This window comes from Vanellus vanellus, assembly GCF_965231255.1.
Source record: "Vanellus vanellus genome assembly, chromosome: 3".
NCBI lineage: Eukaryota > Metazoa > Chordata > Aves > Charadriiformes > Charadriidae > Vanellus > Vanellus vanellus.
The window spans coordinates 49209964-49226877 of NC_138907.1; the positions used below are offsets into that span (position 1 = coordinate 49209964).

Below are 16914 nucleotides of genomic sequence, written 5' to 3' on the forward strand. Positions count from 1 at the left end.
AGAGAATGAGAAGTCAGCACTCTGTTGTAACCCTTTGCCATCAATGTGTTGATTAAAGAAAATGTTAAACTGCAGGGTATCAGTCAAGTCTGTAGAGGATCTATTGGTACAACAAATGAATAAAAAACTTTTTTTAAAAAAATCTAATTACACTTTGCTTGCATCTTTACTGAATAAGAAATACAAAAGGAAATTTATCTTTGTTGTGGTTCAGATTTCCTCATCCTGCTCAAATCTGCTCTTAATTTAGAAATATGTTGGTTTCTGCTTTCACATTTTCATTAAATGTTGCTTAGACTTCCTGGATCTAAAGGAAGCCTTGGGATTGGCCATGAAAACAAATGTCTCTTGGAACAAAGCACTGGAGCCACTGGGATACAGAGGACCAAATTCAGACCTTATGCATGGACAGGGAAGCAATCCAAAGGCGGGCTGGACCTCTTGCACAGGTCAGAAAGTGATGCTGTTTGAGAGAGATGCTGTGCCCAGGAAGAGTAAATTTGGGGTCTCCTTTTCCCCTTCTGTTCTTTTTCTCTCCTGGGTCCCTCAGACTTTTCCTCCTCATGGAAGTCTTATGGGCAGTTCTGTTTCTTTCTGTCTTTACCATTTCTATTCTTGCTTGTTTCCATTCCTCTTTCCTCAGTCATTCCTCCCCTTTTACCCCCTCCTCCCATTTCTACCTGCTATCTCTCCTTCCTTACTTGTTCTGTCTCTTTGTCTGCTCCTCCTTCACTCCCACATGTGGCTTTAACACAGAGCTCTGGCCACCCTCCTCGGTTCCCCTGTGGTCTCTCCATGATTCTCCTTTCATTCCTCTCCTCTCTCTGTTCCTCTGCTTTTTTTCTTCTCCTCTCCCTTTCTTTTTTATTAGTCTTTTTCAAACTGCATATTCTTTTTTTTTTCTTCTGCTTCAGCACCTCATCCTTCATATGTTTTGTCTTGCAAAATATTTCTTGAAACCTATATAAAGCAGCAACAATACCATTCAGTCTCTTGGGATAACAGCAAGAGATGGGCTACAGTACAAGCTTCCTCATTCAATGCTGAGTGTTCAACACAAAGAAATACACTTCAGAGTGAGAGAAGCACACTTCCCATCTGCAGAGCATTAAAGACCTGATGCGTGCAGACACTGCTCCATCATATGGTGCTGAGCAGAAAGAGGAATTGTTAGGTGGGAGTTAACAGAGCACATGAATCTGTTGAGGGGTCACAGTATTTCTCAAATACTCCATAGCTGAGACCTGCATTGACTCCAGCCGGTTAAAGCGTGATGTTCCATTGCTCTGAGTATGGATTTGATGGATTAAGAAGCAAGAAGTTAGGGCTTGTCATTGACAATACAGGGCAGGAGTTTTCAGTGGATCACAGCACACCAGTGTAAAAAATCTGAGCTATCGAGTAATATCCTGTAACTTACAGTATCTGTCATCATGATTTTTCTTGTGTTCTTTGTTCTGGGTCTTGGTCTCACTTGCGCTCACAGCCCAGAATGCCAATCATATCCTGGGCTGCATCAAAAGAAGTGGGGCCAGCAGGTCGAGGGAAGTGATTCTGCCCTTCTAGTCTGCTCTCATGAGACCCTACCTGGAATATTGCATCCAGCTCTGGAGCCCTCAACGTAGGAAAGACAAGGACCTGTTGGAGCGAGTCCAGAGGAGGGTAACAAAGATGATCAGAGGGCTGGACCACCTCTCTTATGAGGACAGGCTGAGAGAGTTGGGGTTGATCAGCCTGGACAAGAGAAGGCTCCAGGAAGACCTTATAGCAGCCTTCCAGTATCTGAAGGACGCCTACAAGAAAGCTGAGGAGGGACTTTTTACAAGGGCATGTAGTGATAGGACAAAGGGGAATGTCTTCAAACTGGAAGAGGGGAGATTTAGATGAGATATTAGGAAGAAATTTTTCACTATGAGAGTGGTGAGGCACTGGAACAAGTTGCCCAGAGAAGTTGTGGATGTCCCATCCCTGGAGGTGTTCAAGGCCAGGTTGGACTGGGCTTTGAGCAACCCGGTCTAGTGGGAGGTGTGCCTGGCCATGGCAGGGGGGTTGGAACTAGGTGATTTTTAAGGTCTTTTCCAACCTAAACCATTCTATAATTCTGTTATTCTAAATATCCCAGTTTGGGGTCTCAGAAGACTGAACCCAAGCTGTGGGCTCAGGAAAGCTACCTGGGGATCTACATGTCAACAGAGCTAGAGCTGCTCTTCAGGTAGCGGTCAAAGAGGGGTTTGGCACACATCAGCCTTTGAGTGAAATGACTGGCAAAAGATAGAGATATGCTAGAATATTATTTTAGGTTTGAGGGTGTTTACATTCAGTCCCATGGCAGGCTTGTTTTGCAAGCTGGAAAAGTGCCCTATATATTTCTGCAGGGCATTAATTCACACCGCTTTAACTGTGCTGCAGAGATACAAACTAGTATGAATAGCCTTACCCATATTGCAGTTTTCTTCATGCTCTGTGTGCATACAGTGCTAAATCCATCAATTCATCAAGCTCCAGTCCTGTTAAAGTAAAATGAAGCATTTCTTTGCCTCATACATGGACCACAAGTTACTTAAAGACTGTAAAATGACACTCAGATTAAGCATGATTAATTGATGTTTGGAAACCTGACTTCTTTGAAACAAAAATGACTTTTTAAAAAAAGTTGAGGGAAGAGCAAGAATGCTGCTATCTTTCACAACAGCTAATTTTGGGATAAAATTTGTGTCAAAATGCCCCCTTTTTAGTGTTGATACTTCATGCTTTTTAAATACAGGAAAAAGAAGTTTCGACATAAAAATAACCACTAAACCAAAAAAAATACTTTTAAAAGTGAAATTTCATGGAAACGCTCAATCACTTTAAATCGGTCAGTCATGGTTTAGTGAAAACAATGTTTCTCAATGGAAACTTCATTCACTGTGTTTTTTTTCCTCAGATTGACTGCTTAGAACAGATCAGATATAGGCACCTTCATGGATGTTCTTCAGGTACTGAGTGGGCTTTATAAATTTTGATAAAATTTTATTTGCAGTGTAATAAAAAATTGCATCTTTCCACCTACAATCTCATAGACTGCTAATCTTCTACGAGTTATATTCTTCATAAAGTACACATTTAGCCAAGAATGGATTCTGTGCCCGTGCAAAGAAGTATTCTGTATTTGATAAGAAGCAAGCAATCCTATGAACTGAATTGATGTCAAGAGTAAAGAGAGTCTTTAGGGAAAGGATGCTTCAAATGACTGCATTTTATGGAAAAGATTGTTCACATGCACAGAATGGACTCTCATTTCACTATCTTCCCTTCCAACAGGTTTTGTATTCCAGCGGTGACATTGGTCAGGTAACAAGGTATATGACAAAATAGGAAAGATTAAGGTAGGAAAGGCAAAATATTGTATATATTTCTATTGCTAACCTAGATAAAAAACAGACTTCTCTCCCTGTCACCCTCCCATTGGATGTTATAGACAAATGTGTTGTTTGAATGCTTTCCACATGAGCTTTCATTTAAAGAAAAAATCAAAATGCATTATTTAAGCTTTTTAAACAAAGAGCATATTTCCACTTATAAAACTTGAACCGAAACTATTAAATAGGACAAAGAGTACAGCTTTTATCAGTAATTTACTATAATCATTCCAATGTTTCAGACATCAATAAACTTAGTTGGTTACTATTTAATGTCAAAGTAATTACTCCAAAATGACATCAACTTGCCACCCTAAAGAAAAGTAATAAACCTTTCACTTTCTGCTTCACACTAGTTTGTATAGCCTAGTTATATAATATGCCAGCATAAATATTTAAGAGAGACAACTAAATTATCTTTGCCAGGGAAGATTTCTTAGCCTCTATTAATCTATCTTTTATTACTTCTGTAAAAGGAAAATATTATTAAAATCTAGCAAATCTTGGACACACTTAAATGCCTTTAATGACGTAATCTATATTTTTGTTTGTCCTTCAAGGTTCTGGGAATGCCTGCTTTCTCCATTGGCTTATGATGCTTATGGAGGGAAAACGCCTGGTCCAAATGAGAAAAGTAGAGTTTATTCCTTGGTTTTTATGCAGTGACTATTTAGTTTAAGTATTCTGCCTTATACTCATATGAACTGATGCTTTTTTGCTCTCTTATTATCTGAAATGACATTAGCAAGAAAAAATGTCATTCTGAGCAATCACCTAGGTCCCCATTCTGCACAGTGAGTATCTGAAAGCCAGACATTTCGTTAGACTGAGCAAAGACTGAGAATGAAGTGATTTTGGTAAAACTGGAACTATGAAGTTGGCCTGCTTCTGGGGCTGGGAACAAGATGAGGAAGCTATCCAAAGTGTTGACAAAATATGGAACTTTTCTTGCTGTGTGGCCTGTTGACTAATGGACGTTGCAACAGGCTGGACAAACCATTGAACACACACACACACATTTTTAAAACACAATAGTCTTCTACTTACAACTTTATCAAAGCTCTAAATAAATCTGTTCAGCAACAGCTGGAACTAGAACAAATATTGGTCAATGAGAAGCAGAATATAAGTTGTACTTTCAATAAGAACAGAATTAAAATTGAGACTAAATTGTTGCACATGGAATAGGATAAAAACTAGAACTAATTCATTACTGTGGAATTAAATTAACACTGGTACTTTAGTGTGAGCCTAAGGGCCTATCCACATGGATTCTTTTTTTGCTATCGAGGCCATGCTGGGTTACAACTAGAAGGGTCAAGATTTGTCCAAGTTTAACTATCCTGTAGATATATGGGATATACAGGAAACCAAGGTGAATTTAGCAGGCTGTCAAGAGTGTTCCAGTTAGGGATCTGGACTCTAACTGGAACTATGAGAACTCGATAGTGCTCATAGCCCATTGGTGTAATGGCTGGAAATTGTAATGAACCATAAATGTGATGACACGGAAATACGTACAAAGATGAAATACCTCATGTTTCAGTCATTGCAGCGTCATTAAGTGACACTATGTTGTAGAAGTCTTTGGATACCTAAGAGAATGCCTACAGCATTTATTTGTGTTTTGATAAGTGTTTAAGGCTACTCGTTACATAATCAAGTGGCTAGTCCAAATTTGCCTTACCGTACACCCACCCAGTTTAAATGAGCTGCCCTTTCAAACCATTGCCGTGGCAAAATATTTGGTTGCCTACATTTATATTGTCTCTGAAGGTCACAGTGATGGAATTAGATGCTTCTTACAAAATGATGCTACTAACCATACTGTGCCCACCTAACCAGGTTCTGAGTATTCTTAGGGTTTGCCTCTCTCTCCTCAGTGCTTCTAGTCAGGTTGAAAGTTGCCCAGCAGCTCACACTCACACTGAGGGGAAAAGGTGTGATCTCTATGCCACATTGCGCTTTGCTGAGAAAAGGCAAGACACCGAGCTGAAGCTATACAGAGATAGCAGCAACATAGGATCTGCCCTCAAAAACACTATTTTGAGAAAGCAATGGTATGAATGAGGCATGAATGACCTTAGGAGAGAATTCAACAAAGGGGCAAGGGAAGAAAAGAAGACGGGCACAATATGAGGTCATGAGGTTTCTTGTGAACTCAACGTAGTGCTGGTCACCACTGTGTGTAGCTGCTTCTAAACATGGCTATCTGTGTTGCAGAAGAAAAAGCACCAGCATAGTTTGATAACATACTGATCTTTAATCAATAAAGAAGATTAAATTCAAAGTTTAGCAGTATAAAAGAATAACAAATACTTTTTAAAACAAAAACACAAGATAACACACAGTTGCATCTTGGTTCCTCCCTCTGTCAATGCTTAGAGTACACAATTTCTGGAGTACAATTCCACTGCACACAGTGTTTCCTATCACTTCAGCACATGTTGAAATTGAAATGAAACATTTTTATTTGCAAAAAAGCTTTTCCAGGTAGAAGCTCAAGCCAGGGTGCTATTACGATTAGCTATTCACATGTCAGATCCCACACATAATTTAAACAAACCAGAATGAAATCACTGCTTGTCGCAACATTCCTGCCTTTTCATGTCAGCTCCTAGATGCCAGCAGTCCGTCTACCACTGCATCGATCAACCCAGCTGCTTGTAACTCACAGTTGTTCAAGAGCTGAACCTTTTTTACTTGGGTCCCCTACTCTAAATTCACATCCGCAAGTTCTTATTCCCCTCAGGCACACATACAAAAAAAAAAAAAAACAAAAAAAAAAACCAAAAACATTGGGGGAAAAAACGACAGAAAAGGTATGAAAACTTGTGAGAACTTCTTTCAGACAGCAAGGAAAAAGCCTCAGGCAGGGGCGGTGTGAGTAGCCCCTCCTGACGGCAACTGTTCATAATTCGTTCAGCTTTACCTCTAGTGGACCCCGAGGCAAACCAAAGAGTTGATGGGGGCAGCCAGGTGTAGGGGAAGAAAAGGCTGAACAATCCGTTCAGCCTTTCCTGTCTCTTTATAGTTAGATTTACAATTCTGACCCATATAAACTCTGCTGCTGCTTTGCACTGACCACAGAACCATTCTTTTAAGCCCAGGCTGAAGCAGACCTGGGTGACGTTATAACCCACCTTACTCCTTGTTGGTTTGCTGCATTAATAAGCCAAGTGAAGTTAAAAAGGGGAAAGAATCCTACCAAAACTTATAATGAAAGGCACCTCAAAAATGGATAAAAGGATACATTTTTCTACAAGTATCCCAACTGTAGAATAACTGCTTTGAATCCATTAGTGGTTGCATTCTCATTGCATGATCTTTGGAAAGCATAATAATAACAACAATAAAACCAAAATGAAATACAATATTGCCACCAATTAAAAACCTGTTCAGTTAAAAACTGCAAAACCAAGTAAACAGCATTTTACACACTTCCCTCAGTCCTGCAAACCTGAAACATCCAACATTGCTTGGACAAAATTGAGAATACAGTAGACTTTTCAGCATAACTCTACTTAAATGACAGTATTGATTAAGAGAAACAAAGGATACTATTGAAACCAAAATACATTGAATCAGGTTTCTATGCTACTGCTTGCCAAAAAGCTATTTTTTAAAAAATGGTTTAAATGCAAACTTTTACATCTCCAACACGTTTTACATATTTCAGACAACAAAAGAATACACATACATTGTATGTGATAATTTTTCAAAACTAGCCATTACATTTTCACAGATTAAAAAAAGAGTCTGTTTAAATATTTCATTTCTACAAAGTGAATTTACATTTTTAAGTACAAAGTGCAAATACTACAGTTGTTTTTATTGCCTTTTGGTGAGGAAATCTCCCACATGTCAAAGAGATCTGCCTTGGATTGTAAGCTGTTCACCCTTGCTTCTTAGAAACTTGCTGAAAGAAAGAAAGAAAGTTGGAAAAAATTGCATTATTAATGATGTTTCCAAGTAATCAAGTATAAACATTTATGTCTATTTTTCAGCAATGTCCACATGCCACTATCAGAACAAGAGCTCTGCATAAATATAGAGGGGGAATCAAAAAATCCCTGCCCTGTAGTCCTTCAGGACATCTACAAACAAGGGTATGAGCAACATCTTTATGATTTCTTACCTATGGCCTCTTTAAATCTGTACCTGTCAAACACACAGTTTTAGCAACTGCCTGGGCAAGTCCCTGGTGCGCTATACCTTTCTGTGGCATGTGATGTATAAGGAACGGGCTGCTGGCCAAAGTCTTCTGAAAAATCTATAGTTTCCTTGTAAACTGTTTGCTAGGCTGCAAAAGACCCTCTGGGTCTCATTGACAGCGTGTGTGCGCGGATGTGTATGTTTGTTGGACGGGGTGAAGCTGAGGGAGGGAAATATGCCTGGCCACTACACCAGCTCTGTCAGACCCATCCTGTATTTGACCTCTTTTAGAGCAAGAGCTGAGGCTCAGTTAGCATCTTAGAATACGTATCCATATCTGCTTGCTTTCAGGAAGCTTGCATGTGGGTGTACACATACAGATGAGCGCGTATGCAAAAAAAAAAAAAAAAAACATTCCGGAATACATGCCTAAGCACAAATAAACATATATAACTGAACTGCTGCAATCAATAGTAGGAAACAAGCCCTTGAGTGCGCAGCTCCTGAGTGGTGCAAATCTGGTCGCTCCTTCTTAGATGGGTGGTTTCCTTTGAGTAGCTCCTACCCAGCCCAGTTGCTTTTCAATAACTTCCTTTCAAGTGAAAACTTTTGTGATGAAAGCCACCTTCTGCATTTGCAGGCTTGTATTGTTTGAGTATGAAACTGCCAACAGATGGTTTGCTGAGCCAGCCTTAATTTAATGCTATCATTTGTCAGCAACAGCTTTTAAAATAATTGGTGCTGAGTCAGGAAAATTATTGGACAAAATTAAAAAACATAGGACACTTTTATTACAGATTCTGCAAGTCAGGATCAGATCACAAGAAAGGGGAGAGGGCTTGTCATGCTTCAAGTGTAATGCACGTGTGCCAGTAATTGCCATTATATAATTAAAATAACCCCTTTGAATGTTTTTGAGTTCCGACAGGATAATTGTTTTCAGGCTGCCTTGTTTAAAGCATAAGTGATTTGTGGGGGGAACTTGAGAAGTTGAGACCACAAACATTTGTTTAAACAAACAGAAACTTATCACATCCCTCTAGCTTTGAGAATATTTTATATTCCATCAAAGGTACGTAGAAGGTCTCTGGTAGAACCCACAACCAATGTTGAGCTTGCCTTAGGAAGTGTGAACCTAACATCAAACAAATCAGAGATAAAGCAAGTAACAAACTGACTGGCAGCAATGAGAGGAAGATTTCTCTTGGCTTGTGGGGAGGTTCACCCTGGGTTCAGTTTTTAACAAATTAATATAGCTTTCTGATAGATGGGAACATATTAACCACAACAATGGCTTGGGGATATTTTTAGCCAAATTCTTATTCTCCCAGCTGCAGGGTTACCTGAGCTGTTCTTATAATATGTTTCTGTGGGTGTTTTTAAAAGCAATTCATCATTTACTGATGCTTTTGTGGGAATTAATAATTTAATTCTTCTAACTAATACAAAAGTGAGGCAAGAATGGTACGAAGATGATTCTTTTACCAGACCATTCAAATAAAAGGCGGACTCACAAGTCCTTCTTCAAATTCATGCATAAGTGCTGGGAAGCTGTGCCTGTGTTGTCCAGAAAAGTGAATTTTAGGATCATAAAAATGATTATAAAAATAGACTCACAGAAATGAGAAACCCTTTTTTAACCTTTTTCCTGAGCTTCCATTTGAATCCCTCCTTTTCAATGTGTACCCTTCCTTGATTTAAAAATTCTGCTTTTGTGCCTTTTGTAGTTCTGAATGCTTTGAGTAGCCAAAATGCCATGAATGACATGCACTGGTGTTATTCAGGAAAACAAAATCAAGTCTTTGCAGAAAATTGGTGCAAAAACAAATCACGGATTATGTTGTCAGGGCACTTGACGTTTTATTTGCTACAAAACCACTCTGCAGACCTAACAAATTTTAGTTTTAACACACATTAGCAGACTGATGCAAATCCTAGCTCTCCAGCACCATTTTGCTCAGGCAGTAAAAGCATTTGAAAGTGACAGCTCTTTTCTCTATGCTAAGATTTTAAAAGGTGTTTAAAGCCACCATGCAATAATTTGGTGGGGTTTGTTAAAGGTATAGATTTTCATAGGGCATGGGAAATGCATGGCTTTTTTCACAAAGAGTAATTCCAATCAAAATCTGTGTCTATAGTATGACTCACAGGGAAGTTAACGGAATTCAGCTAAAGCAAAAGGTAAATGAAGATAAAGCAGTGCACATTTAAAAGTGTATGGGAATGCCGACATACAGAAATGCAGAAGACTCATATGAGAGCTCAATTACACTCATCCAATTATCACTATCCTAGATGCCAATTACAATTTAGTAGGAACATCCACATGAAGGCATAATCCGCTTTGAATTTATGCACATTTACTCTGCACCTGCAGTTGACTAATTCAGCTTTCCTTAGAACTTAAGTCACAATTCGTTAATCAGGATGCTGCTCTACATTTTCCTGGCAAGTGTGCAGATGGCAGATGAATGCAGTTTGAAACTGCAATGATAACTCCTAAAACCCCAAGAAGTTCATCTGGGAAAGACAGGAATGGAGATCTTGCCCTCCTCAGTACTCACCTGCCTGCTGGATGAAGTGCTCTCAGTGTTGGTTTTAGGGGCTGCTAAAGGAGGGAAAAGAAAACATTATGAATATAGTTTGCAAGTTAAGCGTAGCATCCTGAAGAACTGAAGCCCTCATTCTGGTATTTAGAGCAGGATAACTGCAAAGCTTTCAATAAATGAGATGAAATGTTTCAGATCTTTCATTGAAACATCCTCTTTTTTTCTTTCCTCAATACAGGTGTTGCTTCTATCATGTTGTATGAAAGTCAAATGACAGCATTGGGACAGATTGCATCTAGTCAATGTTGAGCATTTCAAACTTATTCAATCTTTAGTAGTAAATATAGCCTATTATCCCTGGTGGGAAAGAAGCATGGACAAGCAGACTGTCTGGAAAGCATTCACTCTGCTTAATGACATTGCACAGGAACAGCTGTACAAGCCAAAGACATTGTTCACATTTAATCTATAAAACGACAAGATTATTACTGGTTTTTAAGTTTCTTAGTGGCAAAGTCCGAGACAGTGATCTGAATGAGGACACAAAAAAAACCCCAGAACAACTACATGAGCCTGCTGGACCATTCAAGGTCACAACCAAACTTGGGAGGGTAGGGAGGAACTCACCCTCTTGGTTTTCCATGTCAGTTTGTTAGCCAATCAAGCTGCGCTGGGACAAAGGGGAATGAAACTGGACCTTGAAAAATACTGCAGAAACTACCATTCCCCTGAGAAAGTATGTTGTGCAGCGCTCTGGCTTTCATATTGCTTCAAATGATTCTCACAAGACACCTGTGACTCACACAGAATGATACAGAGCAGCCTCCTTATCCCAGTTTTCACACTTCAGGTGACGGGGTCTCACCTATTCCTAGAAATATAACTCTAGCTTTACTGGAGTGGTGGCTGATTTCCTTCGTGCAAGTGAAAGGACTATCAGAAAGGATATTTTAATTATCAAGCGGGAGAAACAAAATAGAATGCTGATATTCCAACAAAAACAACTTGTCTTTAAAAATATGTATTTCTAGGGAAGCAACAAAACGATTCAGTTTAGAATTTTTTTCCAACCGGATACCATTAGTTTTTCAATGCAAAAGTTCTGAGGTATCTTTTCCTTCCAAAAATTTATATTCTCATTATTGACTGTTTGGTTTTGGTTTTTTTTGAGAAGCTGTCTTAAAAATCTCCAGTTATGGTGAACACAATTTTTTCTTTAGCTAAATCTGTGGGTGATCTTCACATGATTTCATGCCTCTTACAACAATCTTTTCTGAAACAGGCAGCTTATGTGAAGCAGGAGAATCCTAATCTTTGTTTTAGTCACTAAAATGGGCACAGGAAAAACTGGGGTTTGGTTTGAGTCTTGCTATAGCTTTCCTTATGTCCTGGAGGAATGAATTCAGACCCAAATTTCATCCGCAGTAAGACCAAGGAGTGCCAGCTGCAGCAGGATGGAAGTGTCTGGATGTTAACATACGGAGTGACCATAATGGCCTCCACTTTAAGACACTACTCTGCCAAGTAGTGGAAATGAAAAAGGTGTTACATTTCAGTTTCCACATTTATAGCATGAAGATAACAATAGTCATCCACATTCATATACCGTTTTTCCACCTCCCTCACCTAAGTGAAAATTGCAAGGTATTACGATTAGGTCCACAAAAACCACAGAAAAAAATCCTACGTTTGATATATTTGTTTTCAGATATCTGTTTCTGTGAGACATAGACAATTTACTTTATCAGTACAATGTAAAGCTATTGCTTCTTTCTGCAGTATTTCCTAGGCTTGAATATGACCAATTTTGTGGAAATCCTTTTGTTTCTGACTGCATTTCCCACTTGACTTGCTTTTCATTTCCTATGACACCTTTGTTTTACTGCCCTGGCTTCATTTTAAGGTCCCAGGCAAACGATATAATTCGCCCATATTCATGTTCTACAGCTTCTTACAGCATGGGGATCTATTGTTGTTGTTTACAATTTAAAAAAAAAAAATTCTTCTTTTTCGGGAATTGTGTGATTGAACTCTGCAGGGACCATTACACACTAGTTAGTTGCTCCCCTTTCTACCAGTTTGGCAGCAAGGTAAGGTGGCTGTGTACCAGCAGTTGTTCCACCTGTTTGGCAGATGACCACATTCCTCACCGTATCTCTAAACCACATTTGAGAAATAAGAAGTCATTAGAAAGCTCAACAATGTGCTTCCTTCCCAGCAGGAATCCAAAAAGCACAGGTGTGAGACTTCCACTCATTCAGGACATAGTACTGTAATAACATTAAACTGGCTTTTCGATGACTGTTAATATTATCGTATCCTCTTAGGTTTCCTACTGTAATACATTTAATGGTCAGAATCAACGGGAAGGTTTTGATTCTCTTGGAGCAAAGTGTTGATTTGCCTACACAGAAGCAGCTTTCCTGCCATCTGCCCTAAGCAACAGCTGCATTAGCTGCAGGCAGGTGTATTCTATTTTGTATATTTCTGGCATATACAAATATCAAACTTCATCAGCTTTTAAGAATCTAGTGGACAAGATAGAAAAGGTTCTTACTATGGCGTTTCTTTGTTTCTGCTTTACCTTCTTCTTTTGTTACTCCCAAGCAGCCCATTAATTCTTGAACTGACAAGGACTTGTCATTGTTCACATCACAGTATTCCACAAACTTCTTCACACATTTTTTGGGTTTTGATTTCTTTCTTAGGAATCTCTTAAATGGCTTGATTTCTTTCTTGCCAATGTCACCACTGGAATTTTTATCTAGCTGTTTGAAATACCAATGGACCACTCTCTCTTCCAAAGTATGATTTGGATCAGGCTCTGAAACCCTAAAACAGAGAAAAGAAGTTTAGTCTTAATTCTGACATATAAACCTCAGTTTATACCTTTATTTCAGAATAGTTAAACCACTGTCAGACACTTTGATGCATAAACCTCCCTGCTTTTGGCCACTAGATTCTTGTAGTGAACCCCTCTTTTTACTCTTCGGTCAACCGTATCCTAAAGTTTACACTAAGGGCTGAAATCTGCTCTTAGTTAACCCTCTGAAACTGCTTTGAGGTCAGCACCATACTCAGAAAACAGTGCTTTCCCCTTTGATTTCCTGAAAGAGAGAAAAGTGAAGTAAAAGAGAGAAAGTTTCATAGATGGCAGAGACATGAAAACGCATAATACACCCAACTGAAGTAGGTCAACAGTCAGCATCCCCAAATACCTAGGCTCCAGTTACAACCCACGATGCTCTAAGCTGCTCTTAAGAGATAAAACACCTAAATGTATTGAATTACAGGGTAAGTTATAACAATAAATGTCCCCTCCTCTTCAGATGGTAAGCACCTAACCTGCAGACACCCAAAGTCTTAATTGTACCTGTGACTGTTGATAGCATTGGTGTGTTTTACAAGCAAGTAGGCAAAACACGAATGAGGAAGGTAGCACACATTCGTCAAGTAAAGCCTGAGAGGAGAACAAAGACTGTGACGCAGCTGCACCAGCAGCTACAGATAAACTCTAAGCTGTGCTGCTGCTGAGAATTCAGCTATCAAGTGCATCTCTGTTTAGTGGAAATAGTCCACCATGGTAACTTTGAAGTAAAGTCTCCCAGGTAGGTTCTTGGAAATTTGCCCTTTCTGAAGTCAGAAGAAGCATTACTTCTCAAAGCCCTCAACAATTCGTTCACCACTGCTAGAATCCTTTTAAAGACATACAAAAAAGATCTGAAACCCACCGGCTGGAAGACAATGATGGATCAGAGACGGCATGCACCATATCAGTGGACAATGCATCCAAAACACTAGTCAGGAACTCATTCTTCTTGGCCCCAGGACAACCTAGAAAAACAACATATTTTTTTCTTTTATTTTTTCCTCTTTTTACAACATTTAGCTTCCAACAATAGCTCAAACTTAGAGATAGATGTGACTCTCTGCACACAAATTCCTATAAATTGTGGACAAGTTCGAAACATAATTCAAAGACAAGCACCTAAATTCAGGTACGTATCTGTAATACAGAGCACGAATAGAAAAACATCCTTTTGAACTTAAGCAAGGGGGAATCTGGTTTGTATACCTTGGGTCCCTCTCTTTCAGTCTGGGGCATTATTTTTCCTTCTTTAAGATTTTTCTTTTCCATGGGTGTCACATTTTGAAAAGAACAGCTTTGAAACAACAGAAGTTTGTAAATGACACACAGCATTTAAAACGGCCATAGCACAACACTTCTTTCAGATTCCCACCTTTGCCCCTCTGAACTACTCCTTGCTTTCTCAAAACACATTCTCTCAGTGCATCGCTTTTCTTCTTTGTAAAATGCCATTCAACTCGTTTCCTCTTTCATTTTTCTCTTGGACAGGGGTTAACTCACACTATATACAGCACCTAGCCCAATAGGATGCTGTTGGTACTTTGGTTCATACTGTGGGATCCTGTGGTGATGCTAGATCATCCTCATAATTACATTCCCTATGCCACAAAGCTCTTCTCTGAAAGAAACTGACAGCACATTTCAGACACATAATACGTCAGATAAATATATACTGAAAGATCCACTCTTAGAGCAGTGCAGCTGGAGCAGATAAATTCACCTGACAAGCTCATGGATGTTGACACATGGAGGTTTGCTTACACAACACACCTGCTTCCTCTCCTCTTCCCTAGACCCTGAGCCAAACACCAGGTCTTCACCTAGCCCTGTAGTAGCTGACTTGTACTCTAGGATGATCCATGAGCAGTGACATACAGATCACAAGCTTGAAGTTGGAGCCCACGGCAGGACTTTCACAATTCTGTGCTGGAGGCTCACTTACCCACAGTTCTGTTCTTAAGTGAAAAGGGAAACGCTTTGAAGTGTTGTGGAAAAGGAAGATTAGTCAATCAGTAGGGATTCGTTATTTCATTACACTTCTCGGAGACCTTTGGAGCAGGCAGTAGGATTATCTGAGCCTGAAAAGCCTCATCTTGCCTAGCAAATTATTTTTTAATACATCCCATGTTGATCCAAGGAAATGAACATGTGTTATATTAGCCCTTAGCTGTGTGGCAGTAAGAATAGCTCAGCTATTATGTACAGCTGCAGCACCCACTACATATTATTATCTAACACATTCATGCAGTTATGAGTTCCCTGTCTCTTATGTGTTTGCCTTTGGCACCAGGGACATTTTATTCCAGTAACTGTAAAAGTTGCAGGAATTCACTGAAGCAAGTTTCACTGCACTAAAAGCGCACATCCGAAACCAGATGTCACTCTCTTAGATACGTTCCTCTTCCCTTAGCCTTTAACCATTTTATTTTTTTTCCTGTTGCAACTGGGAAAAAAAAATAGAAAAAATAAATAAATAATAATAATAATAAAAAAAAAAACAAAACGAAACCCAACAGCTATGACTATAATCCTAAGTTTGACTGCAGTGAGACAAACACTTGAGCTTTTTCTGTAAAGGCACAGAAATGAGAAGGGTGGCAAGAGATTAATAGGGAAGGACAGAAGACTACACCAAGAGGTGCCTGGCAGCATTCAGTGTATAATTCAAAAGTATATTCTCTAGAGCAAAGAGCTTGCTGGTAAGTAAGGCTCAGGCACTGCAACTGTGTAAGTACACTGTGCATTGTGATATAAATGAAGCCACATAACTTTGCAAGTCACAAAAGCACATATGCCCAGTGATTCGGGTTTACATGGCAAGCTTTTGGTAGTGGGGGGCTACAGGGGTGGCTTCTGCGAGAAGCTGCTAGAAGCTTCCCTTTGTCCAACAGAGCCAATGCCAGCTGGCTCCAAGAAAGACCCATCACTGGCCAAGGCGAAGCCAGTCAGTGAGGGTGGTAGCACCTCTGGGATAACATATTTAAGAAGGGGGAAGAAACCCTGCACAACTGCAGCCGAAGAGAGGAGTGAGAATATGTGAGAGAAACAACTCTGCAGACACAGACATCAGTGAAGAAGGAGGAAGAGGAGGTGCTTCAGGTGCTGGAGCAGAGATGCCCCTGCAAGCCCATGGTGCGGACCATGGTGAGGCAGGCTGTCCCCCTGCAGCCCATGGAGGTTAACGGTGGAGCAGATATCCACCTGCGGCCTGTGGAGGACCCCATGCAAGAGCAGGTGGATGCCCGAATGAGGCCATGACCCCGTGGAAAGGCTGCACCGGAGCAGGGTCCTGGCAGGACCTGTGGACCTGTGGAGAGAAGAGCCCACGCTGGAGCAGGTTTGCTAGAAGGACTTGTGATCTCATGGGGGACCCACACTGGAGCAGTTTGTTCCTGAAGGACTGCACCCCGAGGAAAGGACCCACACTGAAGCAGTTCATGAAGAACTGCAGCCCGTGCGAAGGACTCAGATTGGAGAAGTTTGTGAAGGACTGTCTCTTGTGGGAGGGACCCCGTGCTGGAGTAGGGGAAGAGTATGAGGAGTCCTCCCCTGAGGAGGAAGGAGCAGCAGAGACAACATGTGATGAACTGACTGCAATGCCCATTCCTCACCCCCCTGCATTGCTGAAGAGAAGGAAGTAGAGGAATCGGGAGTAAAGTTAAGGCTGTGAAGAAGGGAGGAGTGGGGAAGGTGTTTTTAAGATTTGGTTTTATTTCTCATTACCCTACTCTGATTTCATTGGTAATAAATTATTTTTTGTTTCCCCCAAGTCGAGTCTGTTTTTCCCATGACCATAATTGCTGAATGATCTCTCCTTGTCCTTATCTTGACTCACGAGTCTGTCATTACATTCTTCTCTCACCTGTCCAGCTGAGGAGGGGGAGTGACAGAGCAGCTTTTGTGGGCACCTGGTCAACCCCCCACACCATGACACGAGCAG

At 40.2% G+C, this 16914-nt stretch overlaps 1 protein-coding gene across 1 annotated transcript in view; it reads right to left on the minus strand.

Annotated features, from left to right (window-relative positions):
- Positions 1–5650: 5650 nt before the first annotated feature.
- The window catches only part of SMOC2 (SPARC related modular calcium binding 2), a 149643-nt gene continuing 138379 nt past the window's right edge, over positions 5651–16914 (minus strand). The window contains exons 10-13 of the mRNA XM_082481312.1: positions 13837–13939; positions 12663–12937; positions 10121–10164; positions 5651–7320 (exon numbers count right to left, since the gene is read on the minus strand). Coding sequence (XP_082337438.1) covers positions 7297–7320; positions 10121–10164; positions 12663–12937; positions 13837–13939 — 446 coding nt within the window. The 3' untranslated portion in view covers positions 5651–7296. The remainder of the gene's footprint in view (positions 7321–10120; positions 10165–12662; positions 12938–13836; positions 13940–16914) is intronic.